Source organism: Sebastes umbrosus, chromosome 15, assembly GCF_015220745.1.
Source record: "Sebastes umbrosus isolate fSebUmb1 chromosome 15, fSebUmb1.pri, whole genome shotgun sequence".
Lineage (NCBI taxonomy): Eukaryota > Metazoa > Chordata > Actinopteri > Perciformes > Sebastidae > Sebastes > Sebastes umbrosus.
In genome coordinates, this window is record NC_051283.1 from 17,035,139 (window position 1) to 17,052,929 (window position 17,791).

At 40.5% G+C, this 17,791-nt stretch overlaps 2 protein-coding genes across 2 annotated transcripts; one reads left to right on the forward strand and one right to left on the reverse strand.

The window, feature by feature from the left end:
* Positions 1 to 399: 399 nt before the first annotated feature.
* gpr186 (G protein-coupled receptor 186) lies at positions 400 to 4,235 on the forward strand. Its single transcript, XM_037795226.1, has 2 exons — positions 400 to 1,123; positions 2,626 to 4,235. The coding sequence occupies exon 2, from the start codon at positions 2,652 to 2,654 to the stop codon at positions 3,642 to 3,644; it is 993 nt and encodes a 330-aa protein (XP_037651154.1). The 5' UTR covers positions 400 to 1,123; positions 2,626 to 2,651; the 3' UTR covers positions 3,645 to 4,235.
* Positions 4,236 to 4,683: 448 nt separating this feature from the next.
* wasf2 (WASP family member 2) lies at positions 4,684 to 17,701 on the reverse strand. Its single transcript, XM_037795225.1, has 9 exons — positions 17,553 to 17,701; positions 15,530 to 15,693; positions 14,739 to 14,873; positions 12,409 to 12,562; positions 10,597 to 10,714; positions 10,359 to 10,480; positions 8,353 to 8,502; positions 7,595 to 8,070; positions 4,684 to 5,958 (listed from the first exon to the last, which is right to left on the reverse strand). The coding sequence occupies exons 2-9, from the start codon at positions 15,660 to 15,662 to the stop codon at positions 5,801 to 5,803; spliced, it is 1,446 nt and encodes a 481-aa protein (XP_037651153.1). The 5' UTR covers positions 15,663 to 15,693; positions 17,553 to 17,701; the 3' UTR covers positions 4,684 to 5,800.
* Between the last annotated feature and the right edge of the window lie 90 nt (positions 17,702 to 17,791).

Consider the following 17,791-nt stretch of genomic DNA (forward strand, 5'->3'; position numbering starts at 1 on the left):
CATTTAGGTGGCTAGTTTACCCCTTAAGTGTCCATTTCACACAGATCAGCCTCTAGTTTCTCTCTACAAGACTTCTCCCCATGACGTTCCAGGTTTTGTCTGATTACCGGAAACCCCCTCACCATCCACATCTTAACACATGCACATACAGGCTATAAGATTTCTAAATTATTTCAGTGTTATTATTTTACATGAATGAACCTCATAATGTGCAATTTTAAGCGTTTATTCAAGTCTGTGATCAATATTGAGGCTGTTGTATTAGATTAAATGAATGATTATATAAATGTACTGTTTCTGCCCATCCCTGTATATATAAACTCCCAGTGCACACTAACTAAACTGTGTAATAATAAGTTAAAATATAAGTTGTAGCCAGGTTATAAAGGGGGCAATTTTGTCCTTGTCCTTTCATTTAGGTGGACGGTTTTCACTTTGAAGTGCCAATTTCCACATAGATTGCTATGACATCTCCCCATCATGACTCATCCTGGTGCGGTTCAGCACCGTGGACAGAGGCAGCCTGCAGCTCCACACCTCTAAACCTCTACACCCGCCCAACACTAAACTACACCATTCAACCATTCCCCCCCTGGGTCTAATTGAGAAAATCTGTGCTGGAAGTGGAAGGGAAAGGAGGGAAAGAAGGGGGGTTTGGTCTATTGATGGCCAATATTTACAAGAAATGAGAGCAAGAGTGAACCGCAGTGGGAGGGGCGACAGAGATGCCGCATTTTTCTGAATGAAATTACTCCCTGTTACACCCCCCCTCTCCAGCATCCTCTAACGCAGGCACCTGATTGGTCGAGGCTCTCAGTCACGACGTCAGAGACAGACTCTCTCTTGGGCATGAGTCCGCGCGCAAGAGCATCCCTCCTCATAGTCGCTTCAGGAGAGATTGACGAAAAAGAGATGCGAGAGACGACGAGGGAGAGTTTTGCAGCAACTTTGATGAAGACAGGGTGACACACGAGGACTGTCCTCTTTATATAAGACTGGCACCTGCAGACAGCATCACAACCATCTCCATCATTTGGATCCTATATAAGAGGAGAGGACACATCTGCTTTACATCTGCATCCAACTCTAGCAGAGGAATTTACGCGTTAATCGCGTTGAAAAGGTAAGATAAATAATCTGTTATATGCATGTATTTGTGTCTGTGTGTCGGGGACATCCTCTGTGGTGCAATAGACCTATGTTATATAACAGGAGGTGGGATATACTGGTCCTCCCTCTGAAGACAGAGGACCACCGGTGTCTCCAAAAATCTATATCTTAAAATAGCATTATTACAGTTACAGTGTGGTATTTTCTTTGCAGTACAGTTTGGCATGTGCTAAAAAAAAACATGCACATACCAGAGAGCACTAGGCATGTTAACCTTGGAACAAAATAATTCCTTAAATGGCCCATAATGAACAGCACATCTGTCTCTCTCATGAATGGAAAGGACATGTAGAATCTGTCCCTATAGTTGAACATCATGTTTGGACATTAACAAGAGGGATCAGATTGTAGCTCACTAACTTAATCTGGAAGTGAGTGTACAGATTATAACTATACACCATAAATCACATTTAAGATGCTCCTGAAACGTGTGCAGGGTAAAAAAAAACAAAAACGAGAGGAAGCCAGTAATGGATTCAGGATTCAGACGTGCTAAAAGAAAAAAGAAAGAAAAAAAATATGATGCATTCATCATGTATCAAGTTGAATTCAGCCTACACATATTGATCGACTATGTGCGTGATGTTCCCGCAAGACAGGTGGTGACGTCACTGACATTTCAGGGGCCAACAGGATTCATTTACTATATAAAAACATATTTGAGATAATTAAAATAGAAATTATGGGCTGAGAGGTGCAATTTAGAAATGTGTCATTTAAAAAATATTTTCCAGCCTATAATGGTGCGTAATCTGTATTTTGTATTGTTTGTGTTTTGTAAGTGCATATTTTGGAGTGCACTGTAAAAGCTAGGTTATTATTATCACTATTATTACTATTATTATTATTATTATTATTATTATTAGTAGTAGTAGTAGTAGTAGTAGTATTTATATTATTACTATTATTATTATTATTAGTAGTAGTAGTATTATTAATACTACTATTAGTAGTAGTAGTAGTAGTATTTCTATTATTATTATTAGTATTATTATTAGTAGTAGTAGTAGTATTATTTATTATTATTTTATATTATTATTAAAGCTCATCGAGGGACAAGATGGGTTTAGACTATAAATTAGTTAAGCAGTAAATACAACGATAGGTGGCATATTAATCTAATCAGAGAATAATGTGTGCTTATGTATCTAACTAACAATACAAGACAATATAACATGATGGAGCAACAGAGTGCAGGGCATGACAATCTTAAATGGGCTACCACTTAATGCACTCAGTGATAATCTATTGTTATAAAACGCAGCTGCTTTAGATTACAACAGTATAACATCTCCATATTAAGTCCACTTCTCCTCGACCAGATGCCACGTCCGGCCTCCAGCAGCTTCACCACAGCTTCTGGTCAAAGAAAGGCTGTTAAGTGGACAGAAGGAGAAGCTAAAGACCCCATTAGAGCTAATGTCAACATCTTTCTCCCTCTTTTCTCTGTCTTAGGTTGTTTGTGTGACTGCTGAAAAGCCATGACCCTGAACGCCTCGGACCCGGGCTGGGATGACTTCTCAGGTTCAGACCCCCTCTTCCCTCTGGACCCAATGGATAGCTCGTCTGCATATGAAGTCCCGCCCCTCACAGTATGGGGCGTGGCCCTGTGTATTTCAGGAACTCTCATCGCCACTGAAAATGCAATAGTTGTCACCACCATCTTGGCCACGCCGTCTCTTCGCGCCCCTGTTTTCCTGCTGCTGGCTAGCCTCGGATTGGCCGATCTCCTGGCGGGCGTCGCTTTGATCTTGCACTTCCTCTTCCTGTTTTGCGTGGAGCCCAGTGATTGGTCAGAATTGCTGACCTCGGGACTGCTGGTGACATCACTGACTGCCTCGCTCTGTAGCCTGATGGGTGTCGCTCTGGACCGATACCTGTCTTTAAGCCACGCCCTCACCTATGGTTCGAGCGAATCACGCCACAGAGCCGCCATCCTCCTGCTGCTGGTCTGGTTGGGTGCATGCATCATTGGGGCTGGACCTGCAATGGGATGGCACTGTCTGAGAGAGCCAAGCTCCTGTTCTGTAGCGCGACCTCTGACCCGGACATACCTATCGCTGCTGTGTGGTGGCTTCCTCGTAGTTGTCATGGTAACCCTGCAATTGTACGCTGGGATCTGCCGCGTGGCGAGGCGGCATGCCCACGCCATCGCTACCCAGAGACACTTCCTCCCTGCCAGTCAATCATATGCAAGCAAACACGGCAGTGGACGGGGCTTCTCTCGGCTGATCCTGGTCCTCAGTGTGTTTGTGGGTTGCTGGATGCCTTTCTCCCTCTGGGGGCTGCTGGGAGACGCGTCCAGCCCTCCTCTTTACACCTATGCCACATTGGTGCCGGCGGCGGGCAGCTCGCTGCTGAACCCGATACTCTACAGTCTGAGAAACAAAGACATTCGCAAGGTGCTGCTCCAGGCCTGCTGCCCGCACAGATACACACAAAACACACACATCCACTACCCTGTGGACGTGTAGAGTGCCAAACCTCGCCAGACTCAAACCACCACACAATCTATGCCAGACATATCACCGTTTGTGTGCCAAGATACACACAAGGCTGCATTTACTATCATCCAGATCCAGAACATTAAGTCTCACACACACACACACACACTCCCACACACGCAACAAACACTTCTACGAGCAAATCAGAATGTTCTGGACTGTCCTGGCTGGTGGCCATTTTTGGACTAAACGTACTGTGTTGTGTACTTTGTGCCTCATCCTCAGTCAATTGTAGCTCCACTGGATCCCCAGACTGAAACAATCACAGGGTCGCTAAATATACCCCCACTCATAGACAGTGGATTTAATCACCATTGGCACTTTAAGACAAAGGGAAGGGATGGGTTTTAAATGTAAGCCTATCACAATGTGATGATGTGATCCAAAGCCCAATTTTATTTACTTGAATGTCTAGAAAACACGATGTTCTAGATCTTTCAGGTTCTATTTTGCACATGCTGTTAAAAGCACTTTCAAAAGTACTGACCATATGTTCGTGTTGCACAGCCTTTTTGAAATGAATGAATATTTTATACGGATGAATAATAAATATGCTTTTTTTCTACTGGGCAATGTCAGCACTCTTCTCTTTACTACTGCCGAGGCTTTTACTGTGTTTATCGCTATCTCTCACTCTTTAACTCAATTAGCCGCAGACTGCTGCTCTCTATTCCTGTATCGTAAATTATTTGGTGCCTAAGGCAATCTTCAACGTTATTACCATCATTCTGCATCCACCGCATCCTTTTTAAAGCCTACAAAGCAGCCTTGGTTGTGAGGATAAAGTGATTATGCAAGAGGTTTTTCTCTCCTCCTACTCAATTTCTGAACTTTAATCCAATTGATTCATTTTTCTCACTCCCCACACAGTCGGCACTGTGAAAAGGTGATATGAAGATGAGTCATGGATGAAGCATTATGCCAATTTGACATTCTTGGGAACTTGTTATTTAACATCTCACAGCATACACACTATTCATTATCACAGAAAAGACATCTAAACAATCACTGTAATTAAGGATATCTTTATTGAAATAATCATTTGGAAATTTTAGCAGGAGAAGCTTTGGCAAAGCATGCTGTGTGATTTAAAATAATAAGGCACTTGAGAAATATGTGGTCCACACTAAACATCAGTCAGTTCTACATTTAACTCATCAACAGCAGCTGATAATATTTTTGGAAGAAGCCAATCAGTGAGCAGCGTGGATAAACAAAATAAACCTGCACTGACACTGACATGCAGTATAAAAAAGGCACTTATCAGGCAGCTCTACACAAAGCACAGGGATTAAAGCATCAGAGCCGAGTGGATTCACAGAAAAGTTCAAGAGAAAATGCGTAACAGAGCTGAAACACAGTACAAAACGAATCATATTTGTGTTAAATATCTGCATATGTTCAGCATGGTGTGTCTCATCAAACACCCCAGGTGTCTGCCATGAGCCAGTGCTTCCCCTATCACACTGAATAATTAATTCATGAATTTGTTTACAACCATGTCTCATCCACAAGTGAACTGTTCCCATGACAACCACAGACAGGAAGAAGACTGAATACAAAAGTGAGGAATGGAAAAGTGATAAAAAAAAAACTGCTTTAAGGGGATATAAAAAGGATTGCATTAATTATCTTTAGTAGATACGATTCAATATGTTATATAAACTTTACACCTATATTATATAATCTGAGTGAGCGAGAACGTTTTGACGTCAACACTTTGTGTCTTTCCACTGAGTAAAGACAGATACTGTGCTCCCTCTCTATTATCCTTTGCCATAATATACTAAAGCAGATAAAATCAGGCAAATAGCCCACAGCAGAGGGCACCTGACACTCAGATAAAGACAGAGGTGATGCGTTTACGCACAGACTCAGCAGAGACGTGCATCACGTCACATAACACTCGCATCAATAACAGCGCTGTGTCATCCAATGAAAGCAATGGATAAATGGGGACACAACCAGGCACACTCACACTCAATCTTTGGACTTTTGCACCTGTGATCGGAATAATTTTGGATAAATAGGAATAAATGGTTCAAGGAATGTGATTTGTAATAGGTCACTTGTCTGAGGCTGAAGAAAGATAGGGAGGTGGTAGTGAAGGTGAAAAGGGATGAGGATCACTCGGACCACTCTTCATCGTCAAACTCTGAGGAGTCATCCTCGCTGTCGCTGCACTCTACAGCGATACGACGGGACAGGATGGCGGCCACGTCGTTGCCAAAGTGATCCCTCTTCTCCTGCTCCCGCTGTTCCTCCGTCTTACGCAGGTTGAAACCTAAAAGAGAGTTTGTGAGGATAGTCACAGTGAGTGTGTGTGTGCCTGACAACAGCAAATGATTGATCGCTTTTAATCTTTCAAATTTTTTATGTACGCCAATTTGAGGACAAATTTGTTTGCAATAAAAGCTATAATTTATGGTTATTTAAAAAGGTATATTTCTTACCTAACCAGTGGTGGAAAATGTAATCAGTTCCCTTATATTTAGGTAAAAGTAGTACCAGCACATAATATTTCATTACAAGTAAAAGCTCTGCATTGAGTGTTTACTTAGTCAAAAAAAGATAATTATTATTAGCAAAATGTACTTTAGATACCTTGTGGAGTTTTTGGCCACTAATAGCACTATCGAGTAAAGTTTTAGAGTGGGTCCCTGTTTTGTTTGTACTAGTGCTGTGCTCGTTTGGGGCGTAGCCGTTCAGGAACGTGTGCCCGTCCGGAGCGTGTGCCCGTTCGGACAAAAAAACATAGTATGTGCCTTCAAAAGGTCAGGAAGAAGAACATGTAAACCATGTAGGATTTAAATAATTTTTAAAAGGCCGCTTTGCAAGTGTTTTTTAAGACAGGAAAAACATTTAACAAGTTTCTTGGGCCTCAAGGATACACACAATGTGTTTTGGTCACAAACACTGATTGTAAATATAACTTAATCTGTTCACAAGAAAAGGCACTGGGGGAGGCATAAAAAAAAAGACGTACTCATAATGCATCATCTGTTTTATATTAAACATTATATTATTGAATAAGCATTACCGATGCTTTAAAGCATAACTTCTGTATTTTTTGACCTGAACCCAATTTTCCCATGTTTTTGTGTCTAAGTGACTAATGGGGACAACAACTTTTGATATTTTTGATCCAGTATTGCGGGAGAACGATGCAGCCGCCAGCCGCTAAACAAGCTGTAATGTAATTATTTAGGGCAACCTGGCACCATCAGTTTACATTCACTAAAAGTGCTTGTTTTTGCCACTGACAGGCTCTGATTGTTATTATAAGTGTCTGACAACATTATGGAAAGGACCCTACAGAGAAATTAAAAGTTTTTCTAACCTTTCATTTCCCATTTTGTCATTGTGTCATGTGACTTGTTGCCGGAAGTTAGTGATAGTGGAGAGAGGAGTGCCACAGGACACTGCTGTTAGTCAGAGGTTGTTGTGTTGGAGTACAAAAAGTGTAGCTTAGTGTTATCTGAAAGATTTTCAATGTCACGCTTCTCCGAGTGAGACACACAATAACAAACAGACCCAATCAAGCGAAAACTAAAGAAAACGTTTCATTCCTCTGTAGGGTCCTTTCCATAATGTTGTCAGACACTTATAGTGTTCTCCCTCAATACTGGACCAATTTCAAAAAAGCGTTGTCCTCATTAGTCACTTAGACACAAAAACATGGGAAAATAGGGTCCAGGTTGAAAAATACCAGTTACCTTTTAATGTGTGAGTGGCAATTTAATGTTGTGCCGGTTGAAGTAGAGCCGATGTTAGCTATTTCGTGTAGGGTACTGCATAAAAATGTATTGTATTTTATATGCTCATTAGAGGTTTTCTAAATCATAATCTGAAAAGTATCGAGTATCTTAAACGGTCAAATAAATCCATTTTCTATGGATCCGTTTCCCGTAGTGTCTTACCTTGTCGGATGGCCTGCAGCAGGTCACTGCGAGCATCATCGGCGGGCTCTGGTTCAGGTTTGGGAGCAGAGCTGGTTGGCGCCCCACCAGAGGGAGCAGAGTGGTCAAATGATGGCGGAGGAGGGCCAGGGGGAGGTGGAGGAGGAGGAGGAGGTGGTGGTACACCACCACCCACAGGCATGGGTGGTGGAGGAGGAGGAACATTGGACATAGGTGGAGGAGGGGGAGCAGGTGGGGAGGGATAGGCGGTGGGAGAGGAGGAGAGCGGAGGAGGGGAAGGTGGGGCGTTGAAGCCAGGGGGAGGTGGGGGGACCCCAAAGCCAGAGGATGGAGGAGGGGGAGGAGGTGCAGGGGGCGGGGAGAGGTTGGGACGAGAGTTGGGAGGGGGAGAGGCCATGGGGGGAGCAGGAGGTGGGTGGCTTGGACTCAGCATGCTGACACGCTTCCCGGCTGGTGCTCCATACCCTCCGTCATACCTGCAATTGACAGAGTGGAAGTTAGAGATGAGGAGAAGTTATATGACAAAATGGACCCTTCATTTGCCTCCAAACAACCTTCAATTTCTTTGCAGCTGCAATCGCAGCAGCTCATGTTCATTAAAGAGGCTGAAAGTGAACAGTAGGTTTATAATCTATTGTTGAACCCTATAATTTTGAGAGGATTGCAGTGCAGCTGTACAGTACACATGTAGCTGTACGTTAAGCACATGTTGGCAGGGGCGGCAGCGTGTGTGGGCTTATATGCAAGTTGCTACTTACGCCATGTCTGGAGGTGGAGGAGGCAGGAAGTCATCAGTGCCAGGCGGGGAGCTGGGGTCATAAGCGTAGGAGCCGGTGCTCATCTCGAGGCCTTCAGAATTGAAGCCATCTCCAGATCCAATACTGCCATTCAGACCCTCAGAAGAATTCCTTAAAACAAATTTAACACATCACTATCAGCCCAAAATAAAGTATGTTGTATTTATTCTCTGAAACCTTGACATGCAAATGACCTTTGGTAATAACAGCATCTGCAGACCTAATTGCCAGTTGTGGGTCATGCACTTTTTGCTTATTTGTTTAGGATTATCACAAATGCATTTAAACTGCAGACACAAATAGTGATGTTGACACTTGTGGTGACTGGTTCACGCAGCTATTTAAAGAGCACAGAGTGTAGTCACTTACACAGCAGTTAAAGATTGGCTTGACCTTCAGTTTAAGTTTAAGAGCTGTTTCCTCATCAGGCCTGGCTTGTGATCGAGTTACAAGCAAGCCGGGAAATGGTAAATCACTTTTAAAACAGATTGTTGTTTATGTGCTTCTTATTATGTTTAGAGCTGTCAAAGTTAACGCGATAATAACATGTTAACACAAATTCGTTTTAACGCCACTAATTTCTTTGGTTTGAGGTTGTAGCAGGCTTTAAAGCTAGAGTGAAGATACTGGTATCAAACTAGAAAGCTTGAGGAATCCTTTGGTACCAACCATGCGAGGAAAAACTGGCATTGCTGATTTTCACAGGGGTCCCTTCACCTCTGACCTCAAGATATGTGAATGAAAATGTTTTTTTTCATTTCTATATTCTTTAATTTTTCTATTCATTTAATTAAAACACCACACTGAAGAATAAATAACATACAGCAGAAAAACACTCAGTGTGGTCTGCTGTGACTCATGCATGTGTTAACAGCAATTTGTCAATGACAAACAGTTCTACACCCAACCCCCTGAGAACATTTTCAGACAGGACATACCACCCATACCACTGTGTACAGATTGGTTGATAAGATAGGGGGGAGTGGAATTTACCATGTGAGTGACAATTCTGTACTTTTAGTACCTTAATGCTGCAGTAAGTAACTTTGAGAATGTATGATAAAAAGTAATTTTTATAAAACGGTCACTATGTCCTGACAGTAGTGCATGAGACGGGTAATCTGAAAAAATCATGTTCCTCTGCCTCCTCTTAGTGCTTCTAATGGCATCTGCAAGATTTCACCGCGCCCAACGGAAAACAACCAATCAGAGCTGAGCAGTCTCTGACACAGCTGTCAATCACTGCTCACGAAACTCGCGAAGTCCGATCAAACTAGGAAGCACTGATCAAATATGAATCAATACTCTGTTACTGTAATGCCTATTTCTCACCTCAAATGTTTTCAGAAACATCTTGTAGTGTACTGTTTAGCTGTAAAATGAGAAAGCTTGTGACCCGGCAGCCGTGTTGAGATCAGTTGAGGAAATACCAAGCACCGCCCACCAGCCGGAGCAAACTTTCTCATTTTACAGCTAAACAGTACACTACAAGATGTTTTGGAAAACATTAGAAATAGGCATTACAGTATCAGAACATTGATTCATGTTTGATCAGCGCTGCCTAGTTTGACAGTTTGATCGGAGTTCACAACTTTTGCGAGCAGTGATTGACAGCTTCTTTAGAGACTGCTCGTCTCTGATTGGTTGTTTTTCTGTCCGGGCACGTTGGAATCTTGCAAATGCCATTAGGAGCACTTGGAGAAGGCAGAGGCACATGATTTTTTTCAGATTACCTGTCTCATGCGCAACTGTCAGGATATCGTGACCATTTTATATGTTTAACTTTTACCAAAGTTACCAACAGCAGTTTTAACAAGAGAGAGAAATAATGAATTCATCAAGTAATTATTTCTTACTTATTGCTGAAATGCATTCAAAAGCCTCTTAGGTCTGTGGATGAACATAACAAATACACACCCCACCAAACTGCAGACTTCCACCTCACTTCACACAACCTCTCAACTTACATCAAATCATTCTTTGGCACCATAAACTCCTCTCCCATCTTACGGCGTTCCCATTCATCCTTCCTGGTCTTGATCTTTCGTGGATTGAGCGTCCGTTGGTTCAGATGGTCTTTCTTCTCCTTCTACTCAGAAACGAAAGAGTGAACAAGAGTCACGTTACTAATAATGTTCACTTGTTCCAACACGATGACTGTCATGTTACTTGTGTTGTGTGTATAAGCGTGTTTATGAGTCTCACTCTGTGCTTGCGTCTCTCCTTCATGATGTCCTTGGTGTCCTGCAGCATCTTCTCCTTCCACAGCTCAAAGAAGTAGGAGGGATCAGTGTAAAACTTCAGGGCCTCCTTCCCATCGTCCCTGTAGACAACCATTTTACAAACATTAAAATTACATTTGGGTCTCAGTTATCCTGTGTTCACATACATAAATAACATAAAGTGTCAGCTGAGTCACAGATCTTTATCTGCCTTATGTGTCAATATAATAACCAGCCATAATAACACTTCCCCTTTTTAGTTCAACAAAAGAAATAGAAAATTTTCTGTTGTCACACACTACCTCGTATGCAGTAAAGTGAATTTTTTTTCCATATTCTGTAAAGATCTGTCAAATTAATAGCGCTTTCACATTCTAACTAGTCACAGAGAGAGTCTTTGTAACATAATTGGACAAGCTTACACTCTCACTCTGCTTAACATTGATGCCACTGCTGTGGTTACTGATTATACCCTCTACCAGTCCCCTTCTGCTCTGGCTTCTAATTAATCATACTTCCGATGACATGTCATGCCTCGTGCATAATTAATATTCAAGATCTCAAGGATACGTGTCAGCTGGGTTGTGACACATATGGTTGTTTTCCCCACAGAATTTCTTCAGTGCTGCTTTGATTCAGTATAGTTACAAGCAGAGATATTTATATTTAAGAGAAATTATCCAGTCTCTTTTGCCATTAAGTCTGAGTTTAGTATGATCATTATGTCATTATGTATGCTTGTTGGTTACAAATATTGTCAACAAAACAAATCAAAAACTGCCTAAAAATAAGGGGATCAAAATAAATGTCTCTTTCACATGTTGACACACTAATAAACAACAGCAAACAGTACCGCATCAGCATGATGAATTTCAAGAACCTTGCAAAGGTGAGCTACACGTCTCCCGAGAAACAGGATAAACATCCCAGCAAATTTGACATTTCAGTGATATTTAGCAGTGGTGGAAAGTAACTAAGTATATTTACTTAAGTACTGTACTTAAGTTCAATTTTAAGGTACTTGTACTTTACTTGAGTATTTAAATGTTCTGCTACTTTATACTTCTACTCCACTACATCTCAGAGGCAAATATTGTACTTTTTACTCCACACTACATGTTATAACTTTAGTTACTTTGCAGATTCAGATAAATGATACATATTATCAACAAATGAATTATGATGTATGACGTGGATAAATATAGGACTTTATTGATCCCTTGGGGAAATACACAAGCTACTTGGCAGAGTATATATTAAAAAATAAGCTCCACCATTAAACTAATGCACATTTTAAAGCATCAATAATCATAATTCCATTATATAATATATAGTATTCTGAAATGGGCCATTCTGCATAATGAGTATTTTTTGGTACCTTAAATATATTTTGATGTTTATATTTTTGTACTTTAAGTAAAATTTTGAATTCAGGACTTTTACTTATGTACTTTACTTGAGTGTTTCTACACTATTGTATTGCTACTTTCATTTAAGTAAAAGATCTGAATACTTCTTCCACCACTGATATTTAGTATCATAAAAATTTAAATTTGCCCAGCTTCTATTGGGGACTGAACCTCATTGAAACAAATACACAAAATTATATTCCACCCACTCTTTGATGCAGCTACATCAGGGAGCTGATTAAATAATGCATAGGCATTACAAAAATATAACATACACGTGCATGCACATGTGTGCGCATGTGCATGCACGTGTTCTTAATATTAATGCACGTTATGCTCCAGTGAATGAACATGGAGGTGTGATATGTGTGTCTGCTGGGCCCTACCGGTATTTGCTGAGGTAGTTGAGTGGTGGGGGCGGATTACAGGTTACGTAGGTGTCCTGTACAGGCATTGGCAGAGACGGCCTGGTGAACAGCTGCTGGTCCTGGGTCAGACTGCTATGGAAAGCCTTACGGGTAGTGATGGCCTGCAGAGAGACTGAGAGAGAAACAGACAGATGAAATAGAGAAAGAGGTGATTTTAATGGGAAAGTTTTGTGAGTCAGTGTAAAACCGGTTTTAAAATAAACTGAAAATATTACATTTTATGTTATATTTAACTGTATTCAAAATATTGAACTACCCATATTGTATACTAGGGCGATACACCTACAGACGTAGGCAAAGTTGTTGGTAACGTTCCGTTAAAGAGAGAAAAACCCACAATGGTCACTGAAATAACTTGAAACTGACAAAAGTAATAATAAATAAAAATTTACTGAAAATGAACTAATGAAAATCAGATATTGTTTTTGAATTGTGGTTCAACAGAATCATTTTAAAAAACAAACTAATGAAACTGGCCAGGACACAAATTATGGTATCCCTAGAAAAGATGTAAAATAATGTGACCATAGGGACATATTAAACTAAGGTGTGTCCTGTAATTAGCATCACAGGTATCTTCAAACTTGTAATCAGTCAGTCTGCCTATTTAAAGTGTGAAAAGTAGTCACTGTGCTGTTTGGCATCATGGTGTGTACCACACTGAACATGGACCACAGAAAGCTAAGGAGAGAGTTGTCTCAGGAGATCAGAAAGAACATTATAGACCTTCATGTTAAAGGTAAAGGCTATAAGACCATCTCCAAGCAGCGTGATGTTCCTGTGACTACAGCTGCACATATTATTCAGAAGTTTAAGGTCCATGGGACTGTAGCCTACCTCCCTGGACGTGGCCGCAAGGGGAAAATTGATGACATATTGAAGAGACGGATAATACGAATGGTAACCAAAGAGCCCAGAACAACTTCCAAAGAGATTAGAGGTGAATTCCAAGGTCAAGGTACATCAGTGTCAGATCGCACCATCCGTCACTGTTTGAGCCAAAGTGGACTTAATGGAAGACAACCGAGGAGGACACCAAATCATAAAAAAGCGAGACTGGAATTTTCCAAAATGCATATTGACAAGCCACAAAGCTTCTGGGAGAATGTCCTTTGGACAGATGAGACAAAACTGGAGCTTTTTGGCAAGTCACATCAGCTCTATGTTCACAGACGCAAAAATGAAGCATCCAAAGAAAAGAACACTGTACCTAATGTGAAACATGGAGGAGGCTCGGTTATGTTATGGGGCTGCTTTGTTGCATCTGGCACAGGGTGTCTTGAATCTGTGCAGGGTGCAATGAAATCTCAAGACTATCAAGGCATTCTGGAGCGAAATGTGCTGCCCAGTGTCAGAAAGCTTGGTCTCAGTCGCAGGTCATGGGTCCTCAAACAGGATAATGACCCAAAACACATCTAAAAACACCCAAGAATGGCTAAGAACAAAACATTGGACTATTCTGAAGTGGCCTTCTATGAGCCCTGATCTAAATCCTATTGCACATCTGTGGAAGGAGCTGAAACATGCAGTCTGGAGAAGGCACCCTTCAAACCTGAGACAGCTGGAGCAGTTTGCTCACGAGGAGTGGGCCAACATACCTGTCAACAGGTGCAGAAGTCTCATTGAGAGTTACAGAAATCACTTGATTGCAGTGATTGCCTCAAAAGGTTGTGCAACAAAATATTAAGTTAATGTTACCATCATTTTTGTCTAGGCCAGTTTCATTAGTTTGTTTTTTTAAATGATTCTGCTGAACCATAATTCAAAAACAATATCTGATTTTCATTAGTTAATTTTCAGTGAATTTTTATTTATTATTACTTTTGTCAGTTTCAAGTTATTTCAGTGACCATTGTGGGTTTTTCTCTCTTTAACGGAACGTTACCAACAACTTTGCCTACGTCTGTATTTTTAAGAAGAAGAAGAAGAAGAAGAAGAAGAAGAAGAAGAAGCAGAAGCAGAAGAAGAAGAAGAAGCAGAAGCAGAAGAAGAAGAAGAAGAAGAAGAAGAAGAAGAAGAAGAGCACTTTTTCTGCAATCTGTTTCCATACTTAACTGTATGTGTTGTGTTTATGACGTCACGTTACTCAGACTACAACAATAAAACAGTAATTTCTTTCTACCTCCATATAGACTCAAACGAAGCAAATATATCGATTCTGGCATTTAAAAAGAAATCTATTTCAAAATCGTAAAAACAATTTGCGATATATACAGTACATGAATCAATTTTTTGCTCCACCCCTGCCATATACTAAGATAGTAACAGTAACATTTGGGAGTACTTACCCTCCTCTTCTTTGGGGTCCAGCTGGGTGACTTTAACCTGCAGCTGATCCACTCTTTCTCCCAGTGTATTTACTCTGATTGCAAATGCTCCAGCCTGGAGAAACAGCTCCCCGAACACATCCTCTGCATATTTGCCTACACACACACACACACACACACACACACACACACGTAGGTTTAAGATTTTACTCAATAAAAATATTTGTCTCACACACATGCACAATAAATGCATATTCACAACTACATTCAAATAAAGTTTTACCATTCATGCATAATGAGCACTTCTATTTTATTTTTCTCAGAGGCAAATATTGTCTTTTCACTCCACTATATTTGTCTGACAGCTTTAGTTACCTGTTACTTTGAAGATCAAGGTTTTTGCATACAACATATTTGTGCAGTTTATAAAATATGATTCATTACATATTAATGGTTATAGGTTACAACAGTATTAAAAGTAGTTAAGATTATCCTCATTCTAACCAGCTAAAACATAAAATGCTGCTTACACAATAGTGCATACGTAATTATAATTCAATAATATAATGTCTAATGTCTGCTAATACTTTATACTTCTACTTAAGTATTTATGGGTAAACTTACGTTTGAATGCTGCAGTACTTATTTTGATTGCAAGACTTTTACTTGTAGTGAAGTAATTTTACCCTGATGTACTGTTACTCTTACTTAAGTACAAGATCTGAGTACTTCTTCCACCACTGTACACATTTGCCATTTGTTATTGACCGACATAATGACACCCAACCAAACCACAGACAGCAGACACTCACTGAGGCTGCCGAGCTGGCGGATGATGTTGGCCAAGCTGATATTGGTGACACATTCCAGCTCACTGCGGATGTTGGGAGGGATGGTCTGACGACACACATGCCGTGGCTCGATATTCCTCGTAACCAGTGGCATGGTGGGGTGTTGTGGGTAAGGGGACCCAACCCTGATGGGGAAGAGGAGGTGGGTCATTTGAGGCAAAGACATACAGTACAACATAAAGGGCCTAAAAGGCAGCACTGAGATGTATTACCATGTATAACATACAGCTGTGATACTTTCAAGTCTAGATTTGAGATAATTGAGATTTCAATTAGTCTACTGGGAAATAATTAAACGAACAGTGTGTAACATTTCGGTGATCTATTAGCAGAAATAGATGTCATATTACCCAGCCCTAATTTAAAGTAATTTGTCTAGCAAAAATGCCAAACAATGACTGGTCCCAGCTTCTCAAATGTGATGATTTGCTGCGTTTGATTGTTGCTGTTTTATAACCATGTGAATTCTGTGTGAATCTCTTTGGGTTTTGGACTGTTGGTTGGAGAAAACGTGAAATTTAAAAGGCATCACCTTGGGTTTATGACAATTATATGGAACAGACTATTAATCAAGAGATAATAGACAGGGTACCTGATAAAAATAATTGTTAGTTTCATTCCTAAATTTGACATATGCTCATGTGACCCACACACGCATGTATAAATAAACCCTGAGCCAGACAGAGCTAAAGCAGAAGCAAAACTAAAGCCTTGTCAGTCCAGCATCCACCCAGTTTACGTGAAACCGGAAAAATTGACATTAAAAGAGAGAAAATGGTGAAGTAATGATTTCTCTGCCATTATGCTGACAGCTGTGTGAATATTTCAAATTATATCGGACTAATCACAATCAAGTGTGTGACAAAGCAGTGCCATATGGAATCTGTTCAGAAAATGACAACTCCCATAGGTGCTCAGAGATATGCAGAGGCTGCCTGCTATACAGACAGTGCAGGCAGCCCTAATTTAGCTTACTGTAAGTAAGTCAAGTTTTTCTTGTTAATGTTGGTGCTTCAGAGAAAGGCGAGGTCATGATACACAAAAGACATTACTAGGTGGGTTCAAGTCTGCACTTTTAATTCGGAGTGACAGGCACGTTGTTATGCATATTATGCTCAAGTCTCTCACACTCGTTCATAATGAACACCAAAATACACGTTATCAAGAGCTCGTTATCCTTAGAACATTTTAAAAGGAAATTATCATCACATTTAATTCATGATGTCTAATTATCTTTTGATATGTTTAGATATATTTTCTTTTCTTCTATACTGTTTTTTGTTATTGCTTTTTTTTCTCCTGGGGTTGGGAGGAGGTCCTTTGTGTAAGCCTGTAAGGCTTCTTGACCTCTCCTGACACATTTCTTTTTTTTTTTTATTCATTCAGTGGATTTTGTGCAGTTTTATATATGTGCAAATAAATAATAAATAAATAATATAAATAACATAAATAAAATTAAATAAATAGAATAAAATAAATAACATTTTCAAACGCTCGGATTTATCTTTATTTTGTCATGAAAAGTGGTTACAGCTGTTACAACAGTTACAGCTGTGTCCAGTTGAAATACAGCTCGGCAGTTAGTGTCGGTTAGAGGCGGTTAGTAGCGGTTAGTGGCAGTTAGTGTCGGTTAGAGGCGGTTAGTAGCGGTTAGTGGCATGTTTAACAGTAACGTCTAGTCAACCGTTCTCTGTCAAATGGACTCACTGAAACTATAAATATCTTACTAATAAATGTAATATATCGGATAAACTCTAAAGTTTTTCCCAAATAGGCAACTACAAGAGAACTTCTAACACGTCGTTACACTTTTACGCCCACAACATTTAGTTAAACTGGTCTAAAATGTAAATTGGGATCTCGGCCTTGTCGGAGCAGGAAGTAACTTGTCGGCGCTTCTTATCTCGAAGAAAACAGCCAAACAAACGTATATTTACACCCCTTACTTTGTGAAAATAACACCGACTAAACATTCGTTACTTACCGTCAACAATTGGCACCTGTAGCCTCTCTCTCTATTTATAGTTTAGTTGTTATCCTGTCTCAAGATTTCCACAAGAAAACGCAGAGCGGTACAGTACACGGAGGAGCCAAACAGAGCACTGAAGTCCCGGGATTCTGAACTTCTGATTGGTCGAGCGGCGGAGCTCCTCAATGCTGATTGGCTGCTGCGCCTGTCGGCTTGATTTTCCACTGAGAACAGGATGTGGAAATTTCTACGTA